This window comes from Sebastes fasciatus, chromosome 16, assembly GCF_043250625.1.
Source record: "Sebastes fasciatus isolate fSebFas1 chromosome 16, fSebFas1.pri, whole genome shotgun sequence".
In the NCBI taxonomy this organism is placed as follows: domain Eukaryota; kingdom Metazoa; phylum Chordata; class Actinopteri; order Perciformes; family Sebastidae; genus Sebastes; species Sebastes fasciatus.
The window spans coordinates 13,212,393-13,239,779 of NC_133810.1; the positions used below are offsets into that span (position 1 = coordinate 13,212,393).

At 41.3% G+C, this 27,387-nt stretch overlaps 2 protein-coding genes across 6 annotated transcripts in view; one reads left to right on the top strand and one right to left on the bottom strand.

Annotated features, from left to right (window-relative positions):
• Positions 1-27,387, bottom strand: part of LOC141753363 (four and a half LIM domains protein 1-like) — a 138,941-nt gene that overhangs the window by 99,300 nt on the left and 12,254 nt on the right. The window lies entirely within an intron of this gene.
• LOC141753358 (phosphatidylinositol-binding clathrin assembly protein-like) overlaps positions 1,612-27,387 on the top strand; it is a 31,283-nt gene continuing 5,507 nt past the window's right edge. The window contains exons 1-13 of one of the 5 annotated variants that reach the window (XM_074611938.1): positions 1,612-2,373; positions 13,176-13,318; positions 15,718-15,793; positions 16,197-16,299; positions 17,454-17,547; positions 17,649-17,760; positions 18,971-19,077; positions 20,317-20,358; positions 22,154-22,239; positions 26,146-26,209; positions 26,651-26,784; positions 26,928-27,025; positions 27,204-27,317. In XM_074611938.1, coding sequence (XP_074468039.1) covers positions 2,244-2,373; positions 13,176-13,318; positions 15,718-15,793; positions 16,197-16,299; positions 17,454-17,547; positions 17,649-17,760; positions 18,971-19,077; positions 20,317-20,358; positions 22,154-22,239; positions 26,146-26,209; positions 26,651-26,784; positions 26,928-27,025; positions 27,204-27,317 — 1,303 coding nt within the window. In that variant the 5' untranslated portion in view covers positions 1,612-2,243. Of the gene's footprint in view, positions 2,374-13,175; positions 13,319-15,717; positions 15,794-16,196; positions 16,300-17,453; positions 17,548-17,648; positions 17,761-18,970; positions 19,078-20,316; positions 20,359-22,153; positions 22,240-26,106; positions 26,210-26,650; positions 26,785-26,927; positions 27,026-27,203; positions 27,318-27,387 lie in introns of all 5 variants that reach the window. The other 4 variants (XM_074611937.1, XM_074611940.1, XM_074611941.1 and 1 more) reach the window with 4 other exon arrangements.

Below are 27,387 nucleotides of genomic sequence, written 5' to 3' on the forward strand. Positions count from 1 at the left end.
ACCGACCATCATCTACTGTAGGTAATACACTGACTATCTGACTATGGACAAGTACCTCATACAACCCCACTTCAAAACTTTCTCTATAGAAAATTCTTCAGATGTTGGTCTTTAAAATAAAGCAGGAAAAAAAAATCACTTAATGCTCCCAGATGGTATTTAATCAGCCATGAAATGTCATTTAGACACATACTGGGAATGTTGTTGGAACTAAATGAATCAAACTGGAACATTTCCAGGAAATCCTTTTAAGGCTACAAGAAATGTCACCAAATGTAGACCTTCACATGTTGGCTGGGATTTTATCATGGTACCATAATAAAACACCATAAACTATCACTGAACTGTGGGGTCACACTGATATCATATTAAAAAAAAACATAGGATTGCTACTGTAATGCCATAAAAATCATTATAAAATAGTAGGGCTGTCAAAGTTCACGCAATAATGACGCGTTAATGCAAATTCATTTCAACGCCACTATTTTCTTTAATGCATTAAAACAATCGATCTTTCGGAGGGCGGGCTCATTTCAGAGTAGCGGTATCATATGAAACTATAAGAAACCTAAGGCATCCATTGGTACCAACCATGTCATACAAGCTTGTCGGGAAGGAGGTTAATAATGCTCCAAACTTGTTACCTGTTTCATGTACTACTGTCATGATATAGCGACCGTTTTATAAAATCTACTTTTTTTAAAATCATATTTTCTCCAATCTCGCCCACTTCAGCTTTAAATACTTTACAAATCTCCCTTTAAGGTACATTTTTAACAGCTAAAAAAATTTGCAATTAATCGCGATTAAATATTTTTGACGATTGACAGTTGTACAATATATACTTTTGTATTTGAAAAAGGCTAAATAATTTCCTAAATCAGCTGCGCGTTGTAATTTTTGGAAAACGTCATTCAAACAGGAGTAAATAGTGAATTTGTTGGGGGACTATTTTACGCTGCAGATTTGGGGCTCTATAGAGAGTATTAACAGCAGGAGTAAAGTGTTCTTGACTCAAAATAAACTACAGTGCCTATTTTGATCATATAATTGAAGGAACAAGTATTAAATACTTGACAAATCTGAAACAAATCAAATTTTAATCAATTGACTAGTAGTTACTGATGTGCGAAGATGCACTTTTCCCTCATTTTGAACAATATTTGTCATTGTTTTGTGTTGTTAATTGATTTCCAATAAAAATAGGCTACATCAGGGTCACCACACACACATCTCCAGTCATCATAAGACCTGAAGCATCACACAAATGAACCCTCTTGTGCTGATGTTATCGTGGATTTTCCTTCCTGTATGTGTCTACATTTCATTGGATGGAAGGTAATCAGAGAGAGAAACTGTGGAGCCCCTCCACATGCACCGAGGTGTCAGCTGAAACCTGCAAAACCCGGGACAGCCATCATCCTTCTGCTTTAAGATGCCCTCCCCCGGACCAGGAACAGTATGGCCCAATCGCCCTCTTTTCCCAGTCACCTGATTCATGTACTGCCATTTTACGCACACAAGTTTGACTGACAAAAAAAAGAAAAAAAGAAAAAAAGAAAAAAATCAGGAATTGGCCTATCGGCAACCTCAACACAGAAATACACCCTTTTGTAAGAAGATTAAATAAAAAAAAAAAATCAAAGCATCCAAGGTTATAGATGCAGCCAGCGCGGGTTGCTGCTGCTGTGTGGATCAGAGAGAGAGAGGTGTTCTGTGCGCACATCCAGAGGAGAAACCAGGGCGAAGAAGAAGAGGAGAGAAAAAGGACAATGCTGTTTTATATCGCCTTTGAAATGCTTCATTCGTAGGAGGGATGCCGCATAGACTTTGACAATAATCACCGGTAGTGTCAGGGATACATTATATATTGATGCTTTTATTCTAAGGATTTTATTCTAAGGATTTTATTCAAGGCTCTGATTTCTGAATATCATCATCTCCTGGATGTGAGCGTGTTATGTTTTATTTGTAAACCGCATGAATTCTCCCACCGGATCCTCGTCGGTGTACTCTGCTGCTGCTGCTGTCCTCCTCCTCTTCCTCCTCTTCCTCTTCCTCCTCCTCCTCCTCCTCCTGCTCCTCAGACGGCCGATTCTCGCAGAGGGCACTACCCTCCTCCCTGCCTCTAAAGACATTTTGATCGTCCTCCCCGGTTCCCCCCACCCGGACTCCTCGACCATCACTCCTCCTGCCTCCTCTTCCTCCACCACCACCACCACCTCCTCTTCTTCTTCAGTACCATGTCGGGACAGTCTTTGACGGACCGGATCGCCGCCGCGCAGCACAGCATGACCGGCTCTGCCATCAGCAAAGCCGTCTGCAAGGCCACGACGCATGAAGTCAGCGGACCCAAGAAGAAACACCTTGACTGTAGGTTAAAAGCATGCCATCACTTGCTTTTTACTGTATATATATATAGATATAGCACACTGCAAGCTATACCAGCATCTTTTCCTCTCACAAAGGATAGCTTGTATAAACAGCATCTGTTATGCTCCCCCTCCTCCTCCTCTTCTTCTTCTTCTTCTCTCTTTCATCCGGCCCTGGTTTATGTTGTGCAGCCTCTTTAATTAGACATTCCCTTAGATTTAAAATGGGATTTTTACGCAGCAAAAGCAAAACGCATCTGGCTATTAATGGTTGGATGTCAGTCAAGGGAAATAGGCCACTCTGGTAATCATATTGCATGCTTTTTACAGTGTAGGCATATCCATTATTAACAGCACTACACATCCTCTCTCTCTCTTTCTGGAGAGCACAAAATGTGCCTTATTTCTGCAGCATCACCTACATTTTCCTCCTATAATCTCAGATTCAAGTTCACTGTCATGTCCTCTGGTGCATTATTGTCATTAATGGATGTGCTGTCAGTGTGCTGGAGAGTCTGTGTGTGTGTGTGTGTGTGTGTGTGTGTGTATTGTGTGTGCTACAGTGGGGTGTTACAATGAGGCGTTTTAAGCAGACAGATTCTTTATCTCCACATTGCTGCTAATTAGCCTTGTGTGCAAACTGCAGCAATTACAGAGGAGAGAAGGAGGATTCCTCGCATGTAGATTCCACCGGTGATTATTAGGTTAGGTGGCTTTTCTGCCTCACTATAATTACTTGACATGATCGATGGAGAGCACGGGTAATCAATGGTGCTGCCAGTCAAGTCTCTACATGGCAGTCGGTCCGACGGCTACACACAGACAGACAGACAGACATATAAGCAAGATGGCTAATCAAGTCCGTCTGGGAGAAACAACAAGGCAGGTAGCCAAACAGCCCTGAGAGTCAGTCATCCAGCTATACGCACCCGGGCCAGTCAGCCGGCAAGTTTGGCACCGGATTACTCGGTCGTGTCCACAGCAGAGGTGACACTGGGAGTTCTGGGCTCCCCTCACAAGATGTGCCACCGGGCGCCTCAACACAATACATCTAAATTGGAGCTGTATCACTCTGCCCTACTAAAAAAAAAAAAGGCCATTAAAAGCAGAGAAACACCCAGTGGGGGTTTCTGGAAAGGTTCAGAAATGCACTTGTGATGAAAAAGCCCTTTTGTGACTCACAACATCGAGTAATTACTGCTGCTTTGATTTCATACAGATCGTATCTCGATGGTGACCACCACTAAAAGCTAATTATTTAGGTTTTTCGGCGACTGCTGTAGCTATTTGTGAGGGTTTACATTTTAGCTGGTACAGATGGAAACTAGAAGATTTATAAAAGGTAGGTACATTTTCAATTTGTAGAGAAAATCAAGTCAGGGATGCACCGATCTGACTTTTTTAGTCCCGATACCTGAGCTTTGGGTATCGGCCGATACCGAGTACCGATCCGATACCGGTGTTTAATCAATAAGCTGTAGGCCTCACTGGGTGGAAGTGACTGGGATCATTCTTTTATGTATAAGGCAACATCAGGCTTGACGTAAACATTGCTTGTAAAACAAAATATAACATATTAGGGCTGTCAATCGACTAAAATATTTAAATCGCAATTAATCGCATGGCTGTCCATGATTAATTGTGATTATTGCAAATGAATCGCACATTTTTTATCTGTTCAAAATGTACCTTAAAAGGGAGATTGGTCAAGTATTTAATACTCTTATCAACACAGGAGTGGGCAAATGTGGTTGTTTTATGCAAATGTATGTATATATGCATTACTGGAAATCAATTAACAACACAAAACAATGACATATATTGTCCAGAAACCCTCACAGGTACTGCATTTAGCATTGAAAAATGTGTGTTAGTGTGCTGACTTGACCAAAACTGCATGTGATTATGATAAAGTGGGCATGTCTGTAAAGAGGAGACTCGTGGGTACCCATAGAAATCCATTTTCATTCACATATCTTGAGGTCAGAGGTCAAGGGACTCCTTTGAAAATGGCCATGCCAGTTTTTCCTCGCCAAAATTTAGCGCAAGTTTTATCCTCTTTCGCGACGAGATAATATGACATGGTTGATACCAATAGGCTCCTTAGGTTTTTCTAGTTTCATATGATACCAGTATCTTCACTCTAGTTTAAAAACTGAGCCCGCTACAAACCTCAGAAAGATCGATTGCGTTAATGCATTTAAGAAATTAGTGGCGTTAAAAGGAATTTGCATTAACCCGTTAACCACGTTAACTTTGACAGCCCTAAAATAAATAAGTAGATATAAATTGACTGAATTGCTATTTATTATTAAAATAATCAACATATCGCCATACAACGGTTCATCCAGGGTCAATTTCCACTCCAGTCTTTTCAAAATAAACTACCATCTTCACAGGAAACAACTTGGTTAGGTTTAGGCAACAAACCCACTTAGTTAATTTGGGAAAAGATGGTGGTTAAGGTACGCCACACCGGAAGTGGCGTAACTGAAGTACGGAAGTTCCGTGACAAAAAACAAAAACTCCATGTATATAGTATATAAACATAGAATTGAATTGGATAGATCGGCTCTATTATCACCGATACCCGATCCAGTTATCGGATTCAGTATCGGCCCGGTATCGCTATCGGTGCTTTCCTAGTCCAAATAAAGTTTTATTATAAGTGCTGAAGAAAATAATCTGTTAAAGGGCATCAAGTGATTGGCACCATTATTGGTGTATTATTGTGCTTCCTGCCGAAGCCACAGTTTTATAAGAACACAGCAGCCCTGCAGTTATTAAAATGGTAGAAGGTCGTCCACCTTCAGCACCCGCCACGAGTCGCAGTCTCTCGGAAACTAGTAAATGTCACTTAACTCAAGGGTGAGAGCAGACGTCCTTAAAATAGAACGGGAGCATTTACATGACAAATTTTCATTTGTCAAATGGATTATAAAAAAGGTTTATGCCGACGCTCTCAAGGACAATGAAGTTTCCCTCAGAGTAGGTCGGTTCATCATGGTGGAGGTGGTTACATGAGGCATTTCCGGCTCTTCTATTCTGATCATTAGTGGAATAAAAAGCACCACGACCAAAGCACAAACTAAAGGCCTGCATGGCGCAATTCACCCCCCTGGAAGCCTGAATTGAATTTTTAGCTGAATGAATGTTTTGTACTTGAGCCATTCAGATGCAGCTGTTCTAATAGACACAGCTAGCGTTCACAATACAACACTATTTCCTGCTAGAGGGGCCCCTCTTCTCCATCCAGGACATGATATAGCATACGACTCTCTAGGCATTTTATTGAGTGTAGAAGACGCTGCACCTTTAAGGTTAAGGGAAAGACGCAGGAAGTGATCAGGAGGTCAGTGGATCTACAGTAATCCCTTGACTGGCTCAGAGGACCACGGTGGGGGAGTGAATAAAGAATGCAAAGATAAGGCAATGAACTCAACTGAAGGAGCTTGTGATGAGTCAGCTGTAGAAGACTGTGGGTCGATCTCAGGTCTGAGGGTATCTGGTGTGACCCACAACTCACCCAGACCACCACTGGAGTCTTTTCTTATTCAACTTGCAACTGGCAATTTTGAGATCACAATTATTTAACACGAATACTCATTGACTTTGGAAATATCAATCATTTAGAGAGGAAATTCTGTACATTTTATCAATCTGGTGCACTTTATCTTGGAGAGCAAAATGAAGAATTTGTGCACTAGTAAACAATTTAACCATAAAACACATTGGTTATGAACGGTGACACGGGAAAAAAGGTCCCTCCTCGCTGGGAGAGAGGCCACAGCGAGCACTAAGTGGCAAGGTCCGGGCGAGGGGTGCTGTAAAGCGCCGCCTTCACCCCGGGCCTTTCCAAGTCGACCTTGAGCCGATCACGGTGCAGCACCACGGTGGAAATACGCTGGGGTGAGTTCCCACGAGGGGATCCTCCCACACTGAGCGGCCGTCCCTGAACCGCCGAGCGATGCGAAAGACAAAACGAGAGCGTCACTGCGAAACGCACAATAATATTTTCATGCTGATTATCTTGTTTTCATAATCATTGGACACCAAAATCCTATTTGAAATTCCATTAATTGCATAGCCCTACTTGATCTGCATGTTGAGGTAATGGAGGGGTGCAGCCCTCAGCCAACCTGTTCTCACTCCCAACTCGTCAAATACCGCCATTTGGTAAGCGCCCCTCGGCATCGGGAAACCGCCGGCGCACGGAGACACCCTTTAGCAACAGTATGTGACGAACCGGTGCGTTCAACTAACTCCAATGTAAACCCACCAGCGGCGATATTCGACGGTCGGAGCAAGAGACGTAGTATTATTAACAAGAAAATCCGCTAAAAGCGGGAGGGGAGATGGATGGGTCAAACAAACACAAGACTTTTAATCAGGAGACCGGTGTTTGTGTCCCGTGTGAAACTAAAAGTAACGTTGACTTATTTTATCTCGTCGGTCGTTTAGTATGGTCAATTACGTGAGTCGCTAGTCAGTGAAGTTAACGTCAACTACTACTGTTTCCTAAGTGGTGTTGCCTAAACCTAACTTTCTGTGAAAACGGAAGTTTATTTTGAAAGGACACTTTGCATGTACTGAACGTATATTGACACGCCGTCTCTGGCCGGTCCAAAAGTAATGCAAGAGGGGTATCCCGTACGTCGGTCTCCGATGCCGATGGGCACTGACCAAGCGGCGGTATCTGACGAGTTAGGAGTGAGAATGTGTTGCCTCAGCAGGAATGACAGACAGCAAATGGAACTAAATCAATGTGGGTAACAGAAAAGGCTTAAAGGAATAACATACAACGAAACAGGTAAAATCATATCCACAGGAGCGAACTTAGGCTACGTTTAGAACGGAAAAAAAGATGAAGTAAACTTTGATAAACACGGAAGACGTTTCAATTACCTATAAAATACACTCAACTTGTTATGGATCCCTCCTGGCCAGACAACAGTGAAAAGAAAAGATGAATCACTGTGCCATTTCTCCAAATGTAACGCATGATAAATCAAATGTAATGCTGGCCATTGAAGCTACTCAGAGTGCCTATTTTTTTATAGTGTCATGACCTTGACAGACTGGTTGGTGACATAAACGGCCAATGTTGATTCTTTACTACCTCATAGCAAATGATGAGCATGACAGACAGAGTAATGGGATTTCACTTATAGGCAGTATTCTGCATGGCGGAGATAGCAGAGAGCGGCGATAGAAACCAGATTCATCACACAGAGAATAGTAATCAGGCTCAAAATGACCTTCTGCCCTGGAAGCACAGTGTTATTCAGTGTATGATTTATTTGGTTGTGTGTCACGGCTGTAATAGTGATGTAGATAATAGATGTTTGCCAAAGCAACAAAACGTGTTGAGAATAATCGCGGGCCTTTTTAGCTCCTTGGTGGCCAAATTTCAGCCAAATTAAGTGACACGGAGAAGACGTTGAAATGACGATAGAAAAAGAAACATACAATAGACAGCGTGGCTTTGAATCACAGGCAGTCTGACGGAATGGAAATGTTCATACAAAGCATGAATGGATACTCCCACACACTTACTCCTACATCTATGTGTCAGTATAATGACCCTAACTTAAAATGCAATTTCAGCTCCTAAAAATGACTCACTTTATCTAAAGCCAAGGTCCTAAAACATCTTTAATAAAGTTTTTATTACATTTTGAAAGTCCCTCCAGTCACACATACTCTTAAGAGTTTTATATTTTATCCTAACTAGCGTTACAAATGCCTTGAATTTAACTTGACGACACTGTTGTCACCTTTTTCTTTGTATTAATGTTTGCACACCGTCATCCCTAAATCTTATTTCTAATTGTGTTATTGACGTACATTATTTCCTATAGACTGTATGTTATCAATAATTCCAGCTGGCAGTCAATATTTCATCACATCCCTCTGGCTATTTACACTGTCACACGTCGATGATTAAATCCTAACTAATGTATTATCACCCACAGGAATACATGCAGGTGAACGCAGCACGGAAATATTTGACTGAAGAAGCTCCATTACTTAATGTAATTGTGTTTAAGTAGAAGCACAAGTGCTTTGTTATTACTCTGTGATAAGTAAAATAATATCTTTAAACGAGCTATGCTAGCGGCTCTGTGAGGCTGTCCTTTGCCACAGTGATGCTTGCTGCTAAATGCCATCATCGACGTGAAGATAGATGGCTAACAGTGTCCAAAGACCAGAGTGGTTTTTCACCATACACTTCATTTCTTATGTCTAATTAGCTGAACTGTCGAACAACAAAAAAACATGTCACATAAATACAGTCCTACAGCACAATTAAAAGGTAGCAATTTTTACAGTAGCAATATGTAGTATTTCCGTACAAGCATACATATTAGGGCTGCGACTGACAATTATTTTCATTGTCGATTAGTTGTTTGCTCTATAAAATGTCAGAAAATGGTGAAAAAAATGTCCATCAGTGTTTCCCAAAGCCCAAGATGATGTCCTCAAATGTCTTGTTTTTTCCACAACTCAAAGATATTCAGTTTACTGTCATAGAGGAGTAAAGAAATCAGAAAATATTCACATTTAAGACGCTGGAATTTGCCCTTTTTTTTCTCTAATTGATTATCAGAATAGTTGGCGATTAATTTAATAGTTGACAGCTAATCGATTAATCTTTGCAGCTCTAATACATAATTATTTCCAACGTAATAAACAACATTGCATGTTGGTGAGCATTTAAACTTATTTAAAATATTGCAGTCGACATGTTTAGCAAGCCAATTTGCACACCCCGTTAGCTCTTAAATAGCTTAAGATTTCAACAAATTCTCCATAAAAACAACTAAAACCAGCATAAATTCCCTGCAATTAACTTTATAATTGTGTAGGGCTGCAACTAACGATTATTTCCATTATCGATTAATCTGCCGATTATTTTTTAGATTTATCGATTAGTTGTTTGGTCTATAAAATGTCAGAAAATAGTGAAACATATCCATCGCAGTTTCTCAAAGTCCAAGGTTATGTCTTTAAATGTTTTCTTTTGTCAGTCAAAAACCCAAAGATATTCAGTTTAATTTAAAAACAGAGAAAGGCAGGAAATCTCTATATTTGAGAGGCTGAAAACAGCATTTTCAGACACTTTTGCATGAAAAATTACTTAAAGGATGAATCGATTATCAAAATAGTTCATTATATTCTGTTAATTGACTTATCGATTAGTGGACTAATCGCTGCAGCTCTATACTTGAGTTACAGACAAATTATAAGTGTAAGTACTGTATTGTATGCTTGTTACAGATACCATGCAGCTAACATAGACAAGGAGGTGAAAAACTACCCTAAATGAGACCAAAACACTGATATTTAGCCGGTATAATGTTTACCATGATTCACCTTCTTACTTTAGCGTGCTAACATTTGTGAACTACACATAAGGTAGAGCTGAGGCTGATGGGAAGTCATCAATTTTACAACTATTTGTTCATAAACCAACAAGTTAAGTAGACAAGTTAAACTGACGATGGCACTCAATGAAAAGTTACAGTACGTTAAAAGTAAATTAATGCTAAGAGAAACATGAACGTCTGCACCAAATTTCATGGCGATGCATCCAATAGTTGTTGAGACATTTCAGTCTGGACCAAAGCCGTGGGCCGACGTTGCCATCCATACAGCAGCGCCGCTAACGTGGCTAAAAAGCGCGCAGCAGTTCCACCTTCTACTGGTGTATTCATTCACTTTTTGACAGAAAACATTAATTAGCTGAAATCAATAGGGTCCCCATTAATTATTGAGCCAGGAAGGAAATTCACAAACAAACCATTAACAATGTGTAAAGCATGACTGAACGCTACCATTACCATGTACTGTTCTGATATTAATGCCCTGAGATTTAATTAAGAGAAGGGGAAAAACAAAAAAATACTTATTTATTTCAAGAGGTCATTCCAGGTTACTTCAGTACAGTCAGGTATAAGTCATCTTTTTTGATGTTAGCATTGCTGAATATGGATATTTACTCAAAACGTGTTTGCTTGGGAATCATTTTATGGGTTTATATATTGTTTTTAAAGCGTTTCACTTTCAGATATTGGAAGTACACAGACTTTTATATTCCAGTCATGGCAGGCAAAGTTGGACGTGTCGATGAAGACTATAATCAATATTGTTAAGAGTTATTATCGGCTGTGCTGTTGCCGCTGAGCTTGTCACGCTCCTAAATAATATAAAATAAAGATGAACAGGATTGAAGCATTAGCTGCGGTGAACTGCCGGTGCTACGGGTGCTTTTGACGCGCATCAAACACTTAACCGTGGTATCAACTGGGACTCTTTGGTATCCGGCGTTTCAGTGGGTGCAGTAAAACATCATAGAGCTTTCAAATAAACCCTGATAACCTCTGATCCGTGTGGAAGAAACAGACCAAGGATTTTCCTCTGAAGCCGAACCTTGCTGGAAGTTTTCTCACAGTAACTCGGCACGCAAATTTCTCGCTCTCAGGCTGCCTTTGAATACAAGTTCACTTCCTCTCACTCCCCCTGTGGTTGCACTCCCTGAATCTGCCTTTTTTTAAATTTCGTCCCCTTATATCTCATTATATATATGTGGATCTGCTGTTCTTTACCATGTTGTGCTCTGCGGTCAAATTCAAGTAAAAGTTCTCATCTTGATTTTTTTCATTTCATCTGCTCATATTTGTGATTCATTCCTTCTGTTATTTTATCACTTTGTTCCTTCACTAAATGAGATATTTTGTTTACACTAACATTAGTTTAGATTAGGGCTGGGCAATATATCAATATTATATCGATATTATGATATGAGATTATTGTCTTAGATTTTGGATATCATAATATGGCATAAGTGTTGTTTTTTCCTGGTTTTAAAGGCTGCATTACAGTAAAGTGATGTCATTTTCTGGACTTAACAGACTGTTCTAGCTGTTCTATTATTTGCCTTTACCCACTTAGTAATTATATTCACATTACTGATGATTTATAAAAAATCTGTGTAAATATTTTGTGAAAGCACAAAGAGTCAACCCTATAATATCGTCACAATATCAAGGTATTTGGTAAAAAAAATATTTGATTTTCTATTGCCCAGCCCTAGTTTAGATCCTATTCCTGGCTGGGTTTTAAATAATCTGCACAAGCTCAAGTTTTTACATTACTACAGAGAACATTGTGGGATTTTCAGAGCAAAAATATTGAGATAAATTTAATTGGTTTATCTAGGAAAAGATCTTAAACTTGCCGATAAACGTAAATGAACAGATTAGCTCTACAGTAAAGTGCACAATACAGTCCATTTATAAATTTAAGTTTAGAGAAAAAATAATCTTTGTCATTGAAGATATTAACCTTTTCTTTGCAGTAATCCAACAGAATCACAGCTGAATAAGCTTTGCAGAATAAGCAGTATTCAGGGCACATAGGAATAAGCATGTTTCTGCTATTTAAAGCTTTAACTAGGGAGTGAAATCCTTTGAGATTAAACAGAGGCCGAACATACTTCACATTTTTGCATCTTTAGCCAGAGAAATCCTTGAAGAATTTTAGGCATTGTTCCACCAATCTGTCCTCGTTGTACGTTTTAGTGTTCACTGCTGAATTTTGAATGACCTATTATACAGTATTCGGGACATATCGTTGTAAATATCTAACTTCTATCTTTTGCTGTTAATATGTATCCTGTTCCTGAGTTATCTTGGCAGCTCTTCATTTAAAAAATGCACTCTCAGCCTGCCATTTTGTCGGACCTTTTAAATCCGACACCGAGCTATTTTCCCTTTTGAAACGTGTTCCACATTTACTTTGAACAGAAAATTTACACTCTGGATGCGCATCTCAGTGGGTAAACATTGGACTCAACTCAGTTTTATTCCATTACTGTTAACAAAGATGCTCTGGAAGAAGACTCAGATTCATTATTCATTTTTTATTTTTTAGTACGCATCCCTTGTTGAGGTTGAATTGACCTTGTGTAATGTCACTTTCCATCTTCGGAGTTGTTATTTTATTGGCATTTTGGTGAAGTACGTAGCACAGTTGAACTGCAGCCACAAAATGGATTTTGTGATACAGATGCCCTGGTTCTGATTCATCCGCCTATACAGTCTCTATCATTAAATAATCATTTGTTCATTGATTTGTGTGCTGATATTGAGTGAGGCAAAATTAATGCAGCAGTCAATAAGACTGCATTCATCGCGGTTGTTCACTCATTCCATCGATTCTTAATAACTCAACCTGAGAGCTCTCTGAGGTTATAAATTATGATATTGGCATGTGACTGGTGCTTTTATTCACAGTGACTTACACAGTAAGTGAACAGGCAGGGTTTGAGTTTAAAGGGATAGTTCAGATGTTTTGAAGTGGGGTTGTATGAGGTACTTGTCATAGTCAGTGTATTACCTACAGTAGATGGCGGTCGGAAACTGACTGTATAGCTGTCTGACAGCAGCGTAAACTGGCAAAAATATGATTGGTATTGATTATTTTAGGTGAGCCTTTCTTTTGCTGCTGCCTGTCCACAGCAGTACATTGCTTTGCTTCTGTGCGGTAACTCCTGTCTGTTTCTCCAAACTGTCATCTACTGTAGGTAATACACTGACTAAGGATAAGTACCTCATACAACCCCACTTCAAAACACCCAATCTATCCCTTTAAGGACACATGAATGTAATTCATAATAATCTCTAACCTCTTGACCACATGCTTGTTTCTATAATCTTTGTTATAATCTTTAATAATTATTGGTTTACTCTTTTGTCTATATATCCACATTCTTTCATGTTATTTTTTTGTGTCCTCCAGACCTGATCCACTGCACCAATGAGCTGAACGTCAGCATCCCCCACCTGGCAGACACACTGCTGGAGCGCACAGCCAGCAACAGCTGGATAGTGGTTTTCAAAGCGCTCATCACCACACACCACCTCATGATGTACGGCAACGAGGTGAGCTGAGCACGCCGACGCGTGGGAGCCCAGAGAGGGCAAAGATGATTATTTTTCAAATTCTCAAAATGACAAGAAAGTAGTGTGTCATCTTGACCTAACAAGCTTTGATTTAATAAGATCAAAGATGTATTATGTGGCCACAGAACAAGCTCTAAAAAAATATTCTCATAGCAGTGATCTCTTTAAATGTATTCATGAATATTGCTCTCACAAACAGTGTTAAACTTTATTTATTTCAGGCACACAATCGTGAACAGGTGGCTACCTCCAGGTCTGAAAAGTGAAGTCAAAGCGGAAGTGTCTTAAACTTGTATTCTTTCTAATAGCCAGCAGGGGGCGACTTCTCTGGTTGCAAAAAGAAGTCTAATTGTATAGAAGATGAGCCTACTTCTCACTTGATTTATTACCTCAGTTAACATTGTAAACATTAGTTTATGGTCTCAATCGCTAGTTTCAAGTCTTCTTCACAGCATGGTGATCATTTAGTAAATTATGGTCCCATTTAGAGTCAAATAGAACATGAAGCAGGGTATGCTTTAGGGCGTGGCTACCTTGTGATTGACAGGTCGCTACCACGGCGTTGTCCGGTCTGGGTGTCGTCCGTGTTTTCGTCTTATAACTTTTACCCTTTCACAGTGTGTTTTCAGTTCATGAAAGTTAATTGTAACATTTAGTTTGCCTAAAAACGTCTTATTCAGCATTCGGTTGTGAGAGCTCCACTCTCTCGTGTCACTTCTGGTTACAAATAACCAAGATGGCAACGGCCGAAATACAAGATGGACGCGGCCAAAATGCCGAACTCGAGGCTTCTATGATCGCGAAGCAAAAAACACACTGACAGCCATAAATCAATACGTTTGAATGGTCAACTACAATAACCATCTACGCCCGGATTGCTTTGTCCAGATACTTGTAAGAGTGGTAAGATGTAAAATATCAGCTTCAGGACGAGCACACTAGATTAGCACTGAAATGATTTGTCAATTTTCCATTAGTCAATGGACAGAAAACCAATCGACAACAGATTAGGTAATCTATTAATTGTCGGGAAAACAATTTACAGATTTATGGCTAATGTAATGTTAGTTGCAGGCCCACACAAGATGAGAAACTATTAATGAAGAATCAGTGCACACAGGAGTCAATGAAAGGATGAAACAAAGACATTTCCTGTGCAATCTAAAGCTCTCTGCGCCGCCGCCGCCCCCACACACACAAACATGAGAGACAGACTGATTGCCAATCGGCTAGCCCGAGTCATTGATCTGTCCACAGACTGACATTTTGCTCACCAGGTTGTAGCAATTTCGCTCCAACTCTTGCAGCGAGTTTCTTTGAAGCGGTATCTTCCACGTGTCCAACAAGGACTGATGATGTACCCCGCTGACATTTCAACAGCCAGTGTGACAAATCACTTCACTCCGGTTGCTCACACTACAGGAGCAACAACCAAAACATCAAACATGTTAAACAATGAGCGTCTCCGACTACAGAGAGTGATTACAGCGGGTACACTGACCCTCTCAAAAGTATTCAAACAAGAACGTTTTTGCAACACGAATAGTGACATGAGGTTTGGAATTTACCTAACCAGAAAAACTGAGGGTTAAAGCCCGATGAATTTGGGTCATGTCTAGAAGCTAACCCGCGAGTTGGGGAAGCTCTCGCGAGATGGTTAAGGTTAGGCATTGACCTCAAATAGTTAAGGTTAGGTATTAACCTCGGATAGTTAAGGTTAGGCATTGACCTTAAATAGTTAAGGTTAGGTATTAACCTCGGATAGTTAAGGTTAGGCATTGACCTTGAATAGTTAAGGTTAGGCATTGACCTCGGATAGTTAAGGTTAGGCCTCGTATAGTTAAGGTTAGGCATTGACCTTGAATAGTTCAGGTTAGGCATTGACCCCGAATAGTTAAGGTTAGGCATTGACCTTGAATAGTTCAGGTTAGGCATTGACCTTGAATAGTTAAGGTTAGTTATTGACCTTGAATAGTTAAGGTTAGTTATTGGCCTTGAATAGTTAAGGTTAGTTATTGGCCTTTAATAGTTAAGGTTGGGCATTTTGCTGGTAACTTTCTAGAATTTTCTCATAGACTTCTATACAATCAGACTTCTTTTTGCAACCAGAGGAGTCGCCCCCTGCTGGCTGTTAGAAAGAATGCAAGTTTAAGGCACTTCCACATTGGCTTCATTTTTCAGACTCGGATTTTGCCCACTGCTTTAAGTCAACAAACTCTGTGTAATGCTTATAAAGCTGCAACTCCAGTCTACAAATGAACCCTTCACTTTACGTGACATAGACACTGTTATTGTGTCTGAATGGACATGACTGAATATTGTCAGACAACAGCATCAGATAAGACACTAACTCCTTCCCCTGTCCTTTTTTCCATCAGAGATTGATGCAGTACCTTGCCTCCAGAAACACGCTCTTCAACCTCAACAACTTTCTAGATAAGGCTGCACTACAAGGTGATTTAATGCCATTTGGCTTTTTGTAAACTCAGCAGTGCTGTACGTCTAACAAAATGACTTTATGTCGGACTCTCCCTGGCTCTGTAACACTATCAATAAGCCCATTTCAGAGCCCAGGATTGAAACGCAACAGATAAAATGTGCCTTTTGTTGGATACAAGAAGCTGCTGAATGTTACTGAAAGTGGAAACACATGCTCTGTGACTTTGTAGTTAAATATATTCCAAAGTAAATAAATTGGAAGGTAAAACGGCGCAAGGGGCCAGTTTGGAGAAAATCTGATTACTCATGGAGAAGTTAGTCCATTTCATATGAGAGGGATTATGGCTTCTTAACCTGGTTAGAAAACAGGCCAAGGTGATCCGTCTCTAACTGCAGCGCCTCCTCTCTGCCCCCGCAGGGTATAACATGTCAACTTTCATCAGACGCTACAGCCGCTACCTGAATGAAAAAGCCATGTCTTACAGACTAGCAGCAGTGGACTTCACCAAGATGAAGAGAGGGTAACAAACTCAACACACACTAATAACACACACACATCACATACTGTTTATGCAGAAGCATTATGGGCCTTTTTAAGGCGAGACACTACAGGTGGAAATTAAAAAACTAATTAACTACTAGATATTGCCATGAAACTTCCCCAGTTGATTACTTACATTAAGGCAATTATTTTTTGTATTACACATTTTCTAAAATTGTATGTTTAAATACGCAAATTTGTCATTATCTTATTAAATATTGATTTCCAGACCAGAGATCTGAACATTGGATAAAGCCAGGTTCAAAAGTCTTGTTTCATTTTGTTGACCTCAAAAGTTTTTACAGAGGGGATTTTGGATATCTCGTTTTATAACTCCATAAATCAGAAAATACTGTCAACAGCCATAAAAAAAAAAAACATTTTCACCTTGCTTTAGGAATAAAATGTTCAACAAATCAGGCTGTGAATTATATATGAACAAAGCGTTCGTTAAAAATCCTTCAGAATATTGTAGAAAGGAATGAAACTGGAAAGTTTGGTGGATGTAAGTGTTACTGAAGCGGAGATTTCTGGCTCAGAGTCTGAGAGAAAACTAATTTTGAGAAAACGGCCTTTAAAAGATATGTATTGTAAAACTCCATATATTTTGCAAGACACTACAGATGAATAGGGTAAATAAATTTAACTAATAGATATCACCATGCAACTTCCCCAGTGAATTACTTATATTAAGACAATTATTTTTTGTATTACAAGTTTTCAGAATTTGTATGTATATATATGCAAATGAGGCATTATCTAATGCTAACTTTTGTTGAATTTAGGTATAATTGTAGTAAAATAAACACCTAAATGTGTATATTGGATGTTTTCTCTCCACTAGTCTGAAAGAAGACATGTTATGCAAGCAAATAGCCCAAATCTTGAAATTGATAATTGCATAAAAGACAGTGTTTTTGCCTAGTAGAACTGAAACTAGAAGAATGTGTTAAAATGAACACAGCTTCACTTTAAAATGTGTTTCCTGTTGCTAATCCACACTAAGAGCGTATACCGTATATCTGTGGGACCTCATTGCACACACATATACACCTTAGTCTACAGGCCTGATATGTCCTGTGTGTGTGTTTTTTGCATGTGTGTTTGTGTGCATGTATTCTTGTCTGTTACCAGGGCCGACGGTGTGATGCGCACCATGAACACAGAAAAGCTGATTAAGACTCTGCCCATCATTCAGAACCAGCTGGATGCACTGCTGGATTTCCAGGTAAAGACATCTGAAAGACACAAAGACACGAGACTGGTATGTAAAATACTGAAATATCTGGATCCAATCTTAGTCCTTTTCTCTCTCTCTCTTTCCTCCAGCCCAACTCCAACGAGCTAACCAATGGGGTGATCAACACAGCTTTCATGTTGCTGTTTAAAGACTCCATACGGTTGTTTGCTGCTTACAATGAAGGTGTCATCAACATGCTGGGTAAACCTTACACACAGTACAGCAGATACAGTTGTATTTATGAAGTAATCTGCCTCTGATGTCGAGATCACAAGACTGCAGTCTGACGATTAGAACGAGCGAACGTCAGATTGTAGTGTTTCTGGAAATTTTTTCACGCTCCATTCGCCAGAGTTTGCTCGCTCGTATGTTAGGAAGAAGTGTGACCCACCGGATGTAGACTGTGGGTATAAGCCTGCCATTGGCTGCCTATTTCAGCCCTTCCGCTATCTATATTGCAAGGGCACTGTCGCTACATCCTGTGCTTAGCGCCGATTGTGATTGGTTAATAAAAATGCAAACAAGCCAAGCCAGAGCGTTTTCCCCCACGATACCACAATGATAATGTGTGGAGCCAGGCCTTTCTTTAGCGCTGACACAGCGCTGTGGCGGTAGGTCTAGCTATGCGAGACGAACAAGACTGTAACTCCACTCAATCCTTCTTTAAAGGGGAAATCGATCCCCCCCCCCTCGACTGTCTCTAAAAGTCCAATTAAAGATCACCTTCTTTTCTTCCATTAATTATTAAGCCAGTGAGGAGTCAGGGGCTGTGAACACACCATCAGACTCTTTAGTGAGGAGTTCATAAAATGATTCATTACTTAATTGACTTGATCTGAGGTGCTTCAACTATGGTTATAGAGTAACTGGGACTCTTTATTTCAGCCTGCACGGACACCACATGTGCGGGTTTATCGGGACAAATCAGTAGCAGATTTGATTTTGAAGCAGTTTTTATGATTGTTTACGCTTTTTAATATTATTATCTAGCACACTGGTTCCCAACCTGGGGGTCCTGACCCCCATTAGGGGTCGCCAAAGCTTCACAATGGGGACGCCAGGGCTTCTTGATTTTAAAAGGGTGTAAGACAACTTTCTTTTTAACATAGAGTTGGCCTATATCTCAGCATTTCATTCATTTCTGTTAAGAAAATGTAATTGAACTGTTTTTTTTAAAGTTTGGATTATTATTTAAGATATAAACAGGATAAAGGCACGGTGAAGACCTGAACACAAGTTACATTCAGAGTCTTCCCTAAGGGGTCCCTTAAGGAAAAAGGTTGGGAACCACTGATCTGGCACCTCAGTGGGCTAAAATAAATCCTAATTAAGTATTATGGCGAACATGTACTTTTCCCTCATTTGTGAATAAGTAGTGATCTCGTGCTGATTCTGGTTTTCTGATACACAGAGAAATACTTTGACATGAAGAAGAACCAGTGCAAAGAGGCTTTGGAGATCTACAAGACTTTCCTCAACAGGATGACCAAACTGTCCGAGTTTCTCAAAGTCGCAGAGGTAACGTCCGTTTGTCCTGCTGCTCCTCCGCGGAGGAAACGCAGCGTTACACACCACCGGAGAGGGCGAGAGTATCTGTCTGGGGCGAATCTCAACGGCCTCCTATAAAAACACATCTCAGAAGAATTTAACGTGAAAATCCACTGAAAAACCTGTTGAGATTCGCTCCAGACTTGTGTAACCCTTTGGATCTGATTTACGGTCGATATTTTCCAACCTAAAACTGACCGTAGATCAGCGTCCAGGGGCTCTCCTTAATCTTCCAAGTCTTTTTTTTTTTTTTGCCTCTAGATTTCCCTCCTGTTTCTGTCCTTCTCTTGCTCTGACCTGGGGAGGGGGTTACTCCATGACAAGTGATTAATGGCTGAGTCTTAGTCTATCAGAGAGCCACTCGTGTAGTGCTTCCAGTTGAGGGACCCCTCGCGTGCTGCCTGTTCACATGCCTGCACTGCATGCCCAAGCAAGCTCTTTTTTCTATCACTATCTCTGTCCTCCTCTCCTTATTATTTTATTTCCTCCCTTTTCTTTAAAAAAAAAAAAATATCCTTGCTAGGCTTCACAGTGAATATAAACAGTTTTATTATCCCCGTGCGCCACCTTTAAAGGCTTTCTCTCTGCTTGGTTTCGTTCCCATTTGGAAGGTTTGGGGTGCAGCCGCTCGATCCAAAGAAAAATAACAACAACAGACTAACGTTGACTTTAAGGACCCATTCATTTTACCTGTCTAACAAGATGTGTGTTTGTCTGTTTGTGTGTCATCTGTGCTCCCCCCTTTCTCTTTCTGTTCAAAGTCAACATTAGTTGAGTGTCTTCCTTTTGGATGTTTCTTACCTCGCAGTCACGTGACCTGTTGTCTGCCCTGCCTGTTCAATCAGTCGGTGTGCTCAGCATTCATTTCAAACCAGTCTCCAGATCTCAGTGTGTGTGTGTGTGTGTGTACTTATAAGTGTGTGTGTACGTATACTGTGTATATATATAGGTGTTTGTATGCGTGTGCATGCGCCCTCCTCCTCTGTTGTCTTTTATTTGTTTTCCTTTCCAGCCACTGCATGAAGTAATGAATGCCTGGGTTTGATTCTTCTTTCTCCCTCCTCCTCTTCCTCCTCTTCCTCCTTCACACGCCTCTTCCCTTTTTTTACTCTGTTGGGTTTATTCCTTGTTTTGTTATTACATTTGGTTTATTTTTTATTTTGCCTCCCTCCTCCCTCCCCTACCCCTCCCTCCTTTTTTGTGACACAGCGAGTTGGGATAGATCAGGGCGACAGCCCCGATCTCACACAGGTCAGTCTACATCTCATCTCAATCAGTCAATCAACCAGTCAGTCAACCAGTATTTAGATCCGTCCAGTCAATCCCATAATGCTTCATTCTTAACGCTCCCGTTCCCTACTCACCCTACAGACCTGCCCACACTGCAGCTGCCCTGTCCTCCTCTCGTCTTCACTCTCCTTAACTCCTTCGCCTTTTCTCCTTTTCTCTAGAATAGAGAGGAAACAATAAATGAAGACCTGCAAAAGAACATTTATGTTTCACAATTTTTAAGAATTAATTAGCACAGAAAAATTCTTTTTTTTTTTCTTATTTGATTCATTGCAAAAACAAATTTTACTCTTAGGTATGATTTTGAAAGCAGCTCTAAAAGTTTTTTTTTTGCACATTTCTATTTTAGATGTCCATGACCGGGGCTTATTATCTGTCTGAATTCCCCCAGCAGTATTTCTGGCATTTTCCCAGTGTAAATATCAAGGCTTGTCTCTTCATTCGAAGGCTTATCATATAAATAAGTCAGCACAGCTTTATGAAATAGGTTTTTTGCCCACATAAGCAGTGTTCAAATCATTTCCCTGAAAAGATTATGTCCCTTTGCATTAGCTGTGGGGAGAGCAGCGAATGGTTTTTATTAAATAGGTCTCTGCAAATATGACTTGGATAGGTGTACATAATGCCATCATAAGCACTGCATATCATGCTAAAAGGCCCCAAATGCAATATATCCTTTTCAGTGGAACCATAATTGGATCTTTACAATGTGACAAATCAAGTAACAAACTGAAAAGGGTTGAATTTTATGAATTAAAGCCATGTTTGCAGTGCTCATGAAGACCTTATATGCCCTTGTTCAACAACATAGTGACCCATGCCTATACTGAGCTCTAGATATGTGTCTGTTTTACTTTTAAACCTTTAGCATATTCTAGATTTCTCTGAAGAAGGATATCCAGAATTCGCATTTTACTCTCTTTCCCCCTTAAAATAAGTATATGAGAAATCTTTTCTTTGCTTGTTGTGTTTGCGTTGTGTTCTCTGGTGCTGAAATGTAAGGCTCTGGATGAAAACCGTGGTATCACATAGTGGTCCAAATGAACCCACCAATCCTTTTTGTTTTACAATACAGAGCTGGCCAGCTGCTCAATGTGTATACCTGGTTTTTCACCAGATGTTTACATTTCACGGAGTTAACTTCCTTGGCTTCCAGTGAGATAAGATTTTGGTACTTCTAGCTTTAGCTGCTGCCTAATTTCCAAACTAAATCAAAATGACTTAATTTGACTTTTAACCTAACGTGGAATCCACCAGTTAACTCTTAATTTTTGGACTGTGATTTTCTTTACACGTATGCGTGTGTTAAGTGTGTGTGTTTATGAGAGCGTTTGTGCACTGCTGGCCTCTGCATGGGCTCGCTAGACGGTTCAGAGATGTGTTTGTTGTGTTTCTACTCTGGAGCCCTGCCTGCAGCGACGACGCTCCGCTGCTCTGTCCTGACCCGTCAGTCCCGCTGCGGACTCGCTTGCATGATCCAAGGCTGATGTGTGCATGCTGGTCAACCAAACCTGATGAAACCAAATGCAAAAAAAAAAAAAAAAAGAACAAAGAGCTATTGTAGAGTAGATAATGAGTCTGAGGGTAATGTCTTAATTTTGCTGCTGCTTTGTGTGAGCGTAAGTGAGTGAGTGAGATCAAATGAGGAGGTGATGAGGAGGTGGGAGTGAGAGAAAGCAGTGTGTCCCATTTTGTCCATTTGGCTGTGGTTTTAATGTTACCCCATCAACCCCCCTCCCATTTACCCCTTCCTCAGGCTCCCAGCTCTCTCCTGGAGGCTCTGGAGCAGCACCTAGCCTCTCTGGAGGGCAGGAAGCTCAAGGACCTCTCCGCAGCCAGCAGGTACGATCACATCACCAAGAAGCTACTCAGATCTCCTGTAACACCATTACTGCCACTGCTGTTCTTACTGCAATTACTAGTATTACTACTACTAGTACTACTGCTGCAACGATCAATTGATCAGTTTTAAATTAATCACCAACTATTTTGATTATCGGTTTGAGAAAAAAAAAAGTCAAAATTCTCTTATTCCAGCTTCTTAAAGGGACTGTTTGTAAGAATCAGAAATGCCAGTTAACAGCGACAACTGTGGCCGTTAAGTCAACGAAAGTCAGCGTCCTGTTGCTCGGGCTTGTGCTCGCTCTACATAGACATGAACGAGCATCGCTCAAAACAGTGAGGCAACACGCGTCAGATAAAACCTCTCTATATTTCACCTGCTTGGCAGTAATGTTAGCTGACCAGACGAAGGTCTCTCCATGAATCACTGCTGATCCCAGTGTTGGCTTTTCCTGCTTCAGCCTCCCGACCGCGGCCGGAGGGAACAGGAGATCTCCGAGTTTTGGTCGGAGACGATAACGTTTCTCGCTGCGGAGCCCCGTCACTTCACAAGACACGGAAAACCTCTGTTGGTCTGGAGGAGCTGCAGCATTTATTTCTGCACAAACGTCCACTAGATATTCTCAGAGCTAAACTAACTCTTCTGCAGCGTGTAGTGTGCGCGCATGCACGTGAGAGTGGAGCGAGCTGAGCGAGAACGTGTGCGGTGTGTGAGTGAAGGCAGGCAGGCAGAGGAGCAGAGACTCCGGCCCTGGAGACCAAAGCTACGGTCTCTCCTGCGTCCTCCGACCGCGGCCAACACTGTTTTGCAAGACGGGCTTCACTAGATAGAACTTTGCGGTTTTGGTGCTTCCGTGTAGTTTGTGTTGGAGTCTGAGTCTGAACAGCGTAGCCACGCGCGAGCGCGCATGGGACACCGACCCGGATTGATTTATACGTGTAAGAAGCTACAAACAATCCCTTTAAATGTGGATATTTTCTGGTTTATTTACTCCTCTATGAAGTCAAATGAATATCTTTGAGTTGAGGACAAAACAAGACATTTGAGGATGGCATCTTGGACTTGCCAGGGCAACCGCTTTGGTCCAAGTGTACTTCCTGTCAGTTACTGCATTTAGCAAACACTGCAACAGGAAATACAAAGATAACAACTGATAATCAATTATAAATATACAACCAATAAACTCCACAGCGCTGCAGCCAGTCAGTAAACAAAATCACACCTTTTAAGGCAAAAATAGAGCAGCAGAGTTTTTACACATCCGTCGCCTAGTTACAACAATCACAGGTAATTAGCTAGCGTTAGCTTGTTGTTGTGACGTTACTCACCTGTCACCTGTCACCTGTCCACTCAGCCTCTCTGTCCCTCACACAGGCCTCCTCACCTCACTAAAGACAGAAGCTCCTCACGCACCTGTTAATGACGCAAAAACGTGGGTGTGTTTGATTTGCGTCACTTAACGTGCTCGCCGCCGGTGTCCTGACAAATAGGCTGTTTTCGAAACCGCATACTATACTAGTAGTACGTACTGATTTGGCCAAAATGTAGTATGCAGTATGCGAACAAAAGCAAAATCTCCAGTATGCCAGAAATACCCGGATGACGTACTGATTTGGAAAAATTCTCCAGTATGCATCGGACCAGTCTATCTCGCCTACTGTATCCCACAATGCAAAGCGGCGGAACAGCACAGGCTACGGGTATAAAAACAGCAGCCAAAAGCTGCTCTTTTTTTTACGTTTTCTGTAGCCATTTCAACACTAAATTCACTTCTGAACGTTTTTGAGGCGAGAAATCAACTGTGTAGATTATTAATATCGGCAGTTTTACGAAGTTAGATGGCGAATCGAACATTTGTTCCACCGTTGTCGGAGTTTAGAAGCTCCACAGAATACCGTGACAGCCAGCGAGTGCCTGCCCGGGTCGCTGCCAGCAAGCCGGGTAGTCACGCTCAGAGACCGCTATGAGCTGCTGGAGCTCTCTAGAGACCGGTCTGTAGACGAGAGGCTTTGATTTCCTTGTTGACGGATAGTTTGTTTAAATATCACAACACAGATGTCCATTATAAATTAACAGGAACCTGTGTTTATTTGCCTTTTTTCGAGTTAAAAAGCTCCACAATCACCCGCGGGCGTAGCTCGCTGGAGAGCCGGCCAGTGACGCTCACAGAGCGGCTACAGAGCAGCAGAGTGGCGAGGGAAGATGAGAGGAGAGGAAGAGGAGAGAGAAGAGGAGAGGAGAGAGAAGAGGAGAGAGAAGATGAGAGGAGAGGAAGAGGAGAGAGAAGAGGAGAGGGAAAGAGCAGCTTCTGACGGGGCAGAGAGGTTCCTGATGAGACAACATGACACTTTTTTAACATTTCTCTAATATCTGGAGGGAGATCAGTCCTTTTGCTGTAACTGAAAAAGCAGTTTGAGTAAAGTAAACGTTGTGGATGAATGTTTTATATTTCCCGTCTCTCCTCGTTGATGATCTTGTTTGTCGGACTTCTTTATGAGCTGTCAGAATAAATAGTTTAAACCTGCAGTATCTTATAAAGTAAACAAGCACAACATAAACAACAAAATCAAAGTTGTATTTTTTGATAATATTGTAATAGTGGTACAAGTTAGTTTTTTTGTCCTGTGCTTCAAGAGCTTGTTTGAAGGCTTAAGCCTCGTCTAGCATACTGCTAAATACATCACTTTAACTGTCACATACTGCATACTACTGAGGAACGCAGTATACAGTATGTACTGTATACTGCATACTGCGCTCCTCAGTAGTATGCAGTATGCGGTTTCGAAAACAGCCATAGAGCTACCGTTCAGAGTAGTGATGGGAATTTCGGCTCTTTTTAGTGATCCAGATCATTTGGCTCAGCTCACCAAGAAGAGCCGGCTCTTTCGGCTCCCAAACGGCTCTTCGTTTTACCACTTCTGCCTTTTATAATTCAGCCAAATTTAGCTTTAGCTGTTTTGACCTATGATTAGTATGTGTGCACATATATCACTTAAATTATTCAATATAATTATACTAAACCTTATAATTTCCAGAATATCATAATTTGCCATGCTGCTTCTTTACCGACTGTCACTCATCTTGTCTGTTATTCCTGCAACGCACCCCACTGCACCGCAACGCACCGCACCGCAACGCACCGCACCGCAACGCACCGCACCGAACCGCAAAGCACTGCACCGAACCGCAACGCACCGCAGCACACCGCACCGAACCGCAACGCACCGCACCGCACCGAACCGCAACACAGTGCAGCGCAGCGCAGCGCAGCGCACCGCACCGCAGCACACCGCACCGAACCACAACGCACCGCAGCGCATCGCCCCGAACCGCAACGCACCGCAGCGCAACGCAACTACTGCATGTAGGCTACTTCTATAACTACTACCAGGCCAGCCATTAAGAATTATGGACAAGGTGGACAACATTTTCCAAATCGGGCCCTTCATCCTGATCCACACCCACTCCAGGTCGTCTAGTTTAACATATCCTTGAAAACGTTTTTGCCATGCCAGCAGCGTCACTTTGGTTATAGCACAGTCAAGTTGGTCAGTCCACCATTCTGAAATATCTCAAGATCTATTAGATGGAAATTTGGTGCAGACAGACATGGTCTCCAGAGGATGAAACATTATGACTTTCATCGTCCTCAAACCTTAAATCTAGTGCATCATCTAGTCAAAATGTAAATATGTCCCAACACTTTCGTTTCTGTAACCGTTTGGTTTTCTTAACAATGAGCAAAACAGCCTCAGAGCTGCAAGATACATAGTCTTGTTCAAATAAAGCTAAGGTTACAAAGACAAACGAAACAAAGCAACCAGCTTTGCAAAAAAAAAAGAAATGTTTGTGTGTTTCACCTTAAGATCCAGCACCTTGTCCAGTGCAGTGTCCTCTCTCTCCAGCACTGGGATCTCTCTCAGCCGTATGGACGACAAGACAGAAGACAACAGACTGCAGCAACACAAGGCGAGACATTTGCAAGACATTTTTAAACATACACATATAGACAGCTAATGCTACACAGCAACAATACTATACTGAATGAAACCACAATGAATTGTTTTTTGCTTTTATGTGAGAAAAACACATTGAAATCACTTTAGTGTGTGTGAAGCGTACGTCTTTTTGTCCTCCACACTGTTGTTGAAGTTGAATGGACAAATGCATTAGTCCTGCAGTACAGTGAAATACACTGTCTGTCTCTGGCTGCTGGCCCATAGCGTAGAGCTGCACAGAGAATGACAATGAAGTCACAATCTCAAGACCCTCTGCAGTGGATTCCTCATTCAAATAAAGAAGCATAAATATGTATAATGGCTATCTTTCCTAACACTATTCATGTGTCCTGCAGGGCTGTTTACAAACCATGGAAATATTATATTATAGTGTTGATGCTTTTCATTGCAGGAGGACGGTCATAAAGTGATCGACATCCAGACACCCAATGTGTCACCCAGCGCCCAGTCAGTGGGCAGTGCCAACAGCAGCGGAGGGGCCACAGATCTCTTCTCCAACTCACCGATCGTACCCGTCAGCAACCAGTGAGTCTGCAGTGTAAAAATGCTACTCCAGGTCTTCAACAAGAAGTCTGTCTGTCATTATAAATCAATTTTATTTTAAATGGGTACGTAAAAACAAAATGAGAAACAAAACTGTGCTCTCCTCTCCACTTTCCCTCCTGCAGTGTGCCAAACCTGACCAGTGAGCTGTTCACCCTGCAGCCTAACTACACCCCCATCCAGACCACACACACTGTGCCCAACAATAACAATGCCTGGGGAGGTAGGACTGCACACACACACACATATATAATCATGTAAACATACAACGAAGCGTGCAAATAAACACACTGCTCAGAGCTGGATACGCTGTAACAGTGATGCCCGGTGATGCTTCATGCTGTTGACTCATTTCCCCTCTTTTCTCCTTTCACGTTACCATGGTAACCTTTGGATGTCAGGTGACCTGCTAAAGCCAGCACCACCCGTTCAAATTCACAGCCCTGGAGTCCAGTTGCACTCCGGGAAAATGCTGCCCAATGATTTGGACTCTTCATTAGCCAACCTCGTTGGTAGTGAGTATGCAGAATCTCTCTCCAAATATTGCTTCTAATATTTCCTGTTATTCCTCTCTGGCTGTGTTGC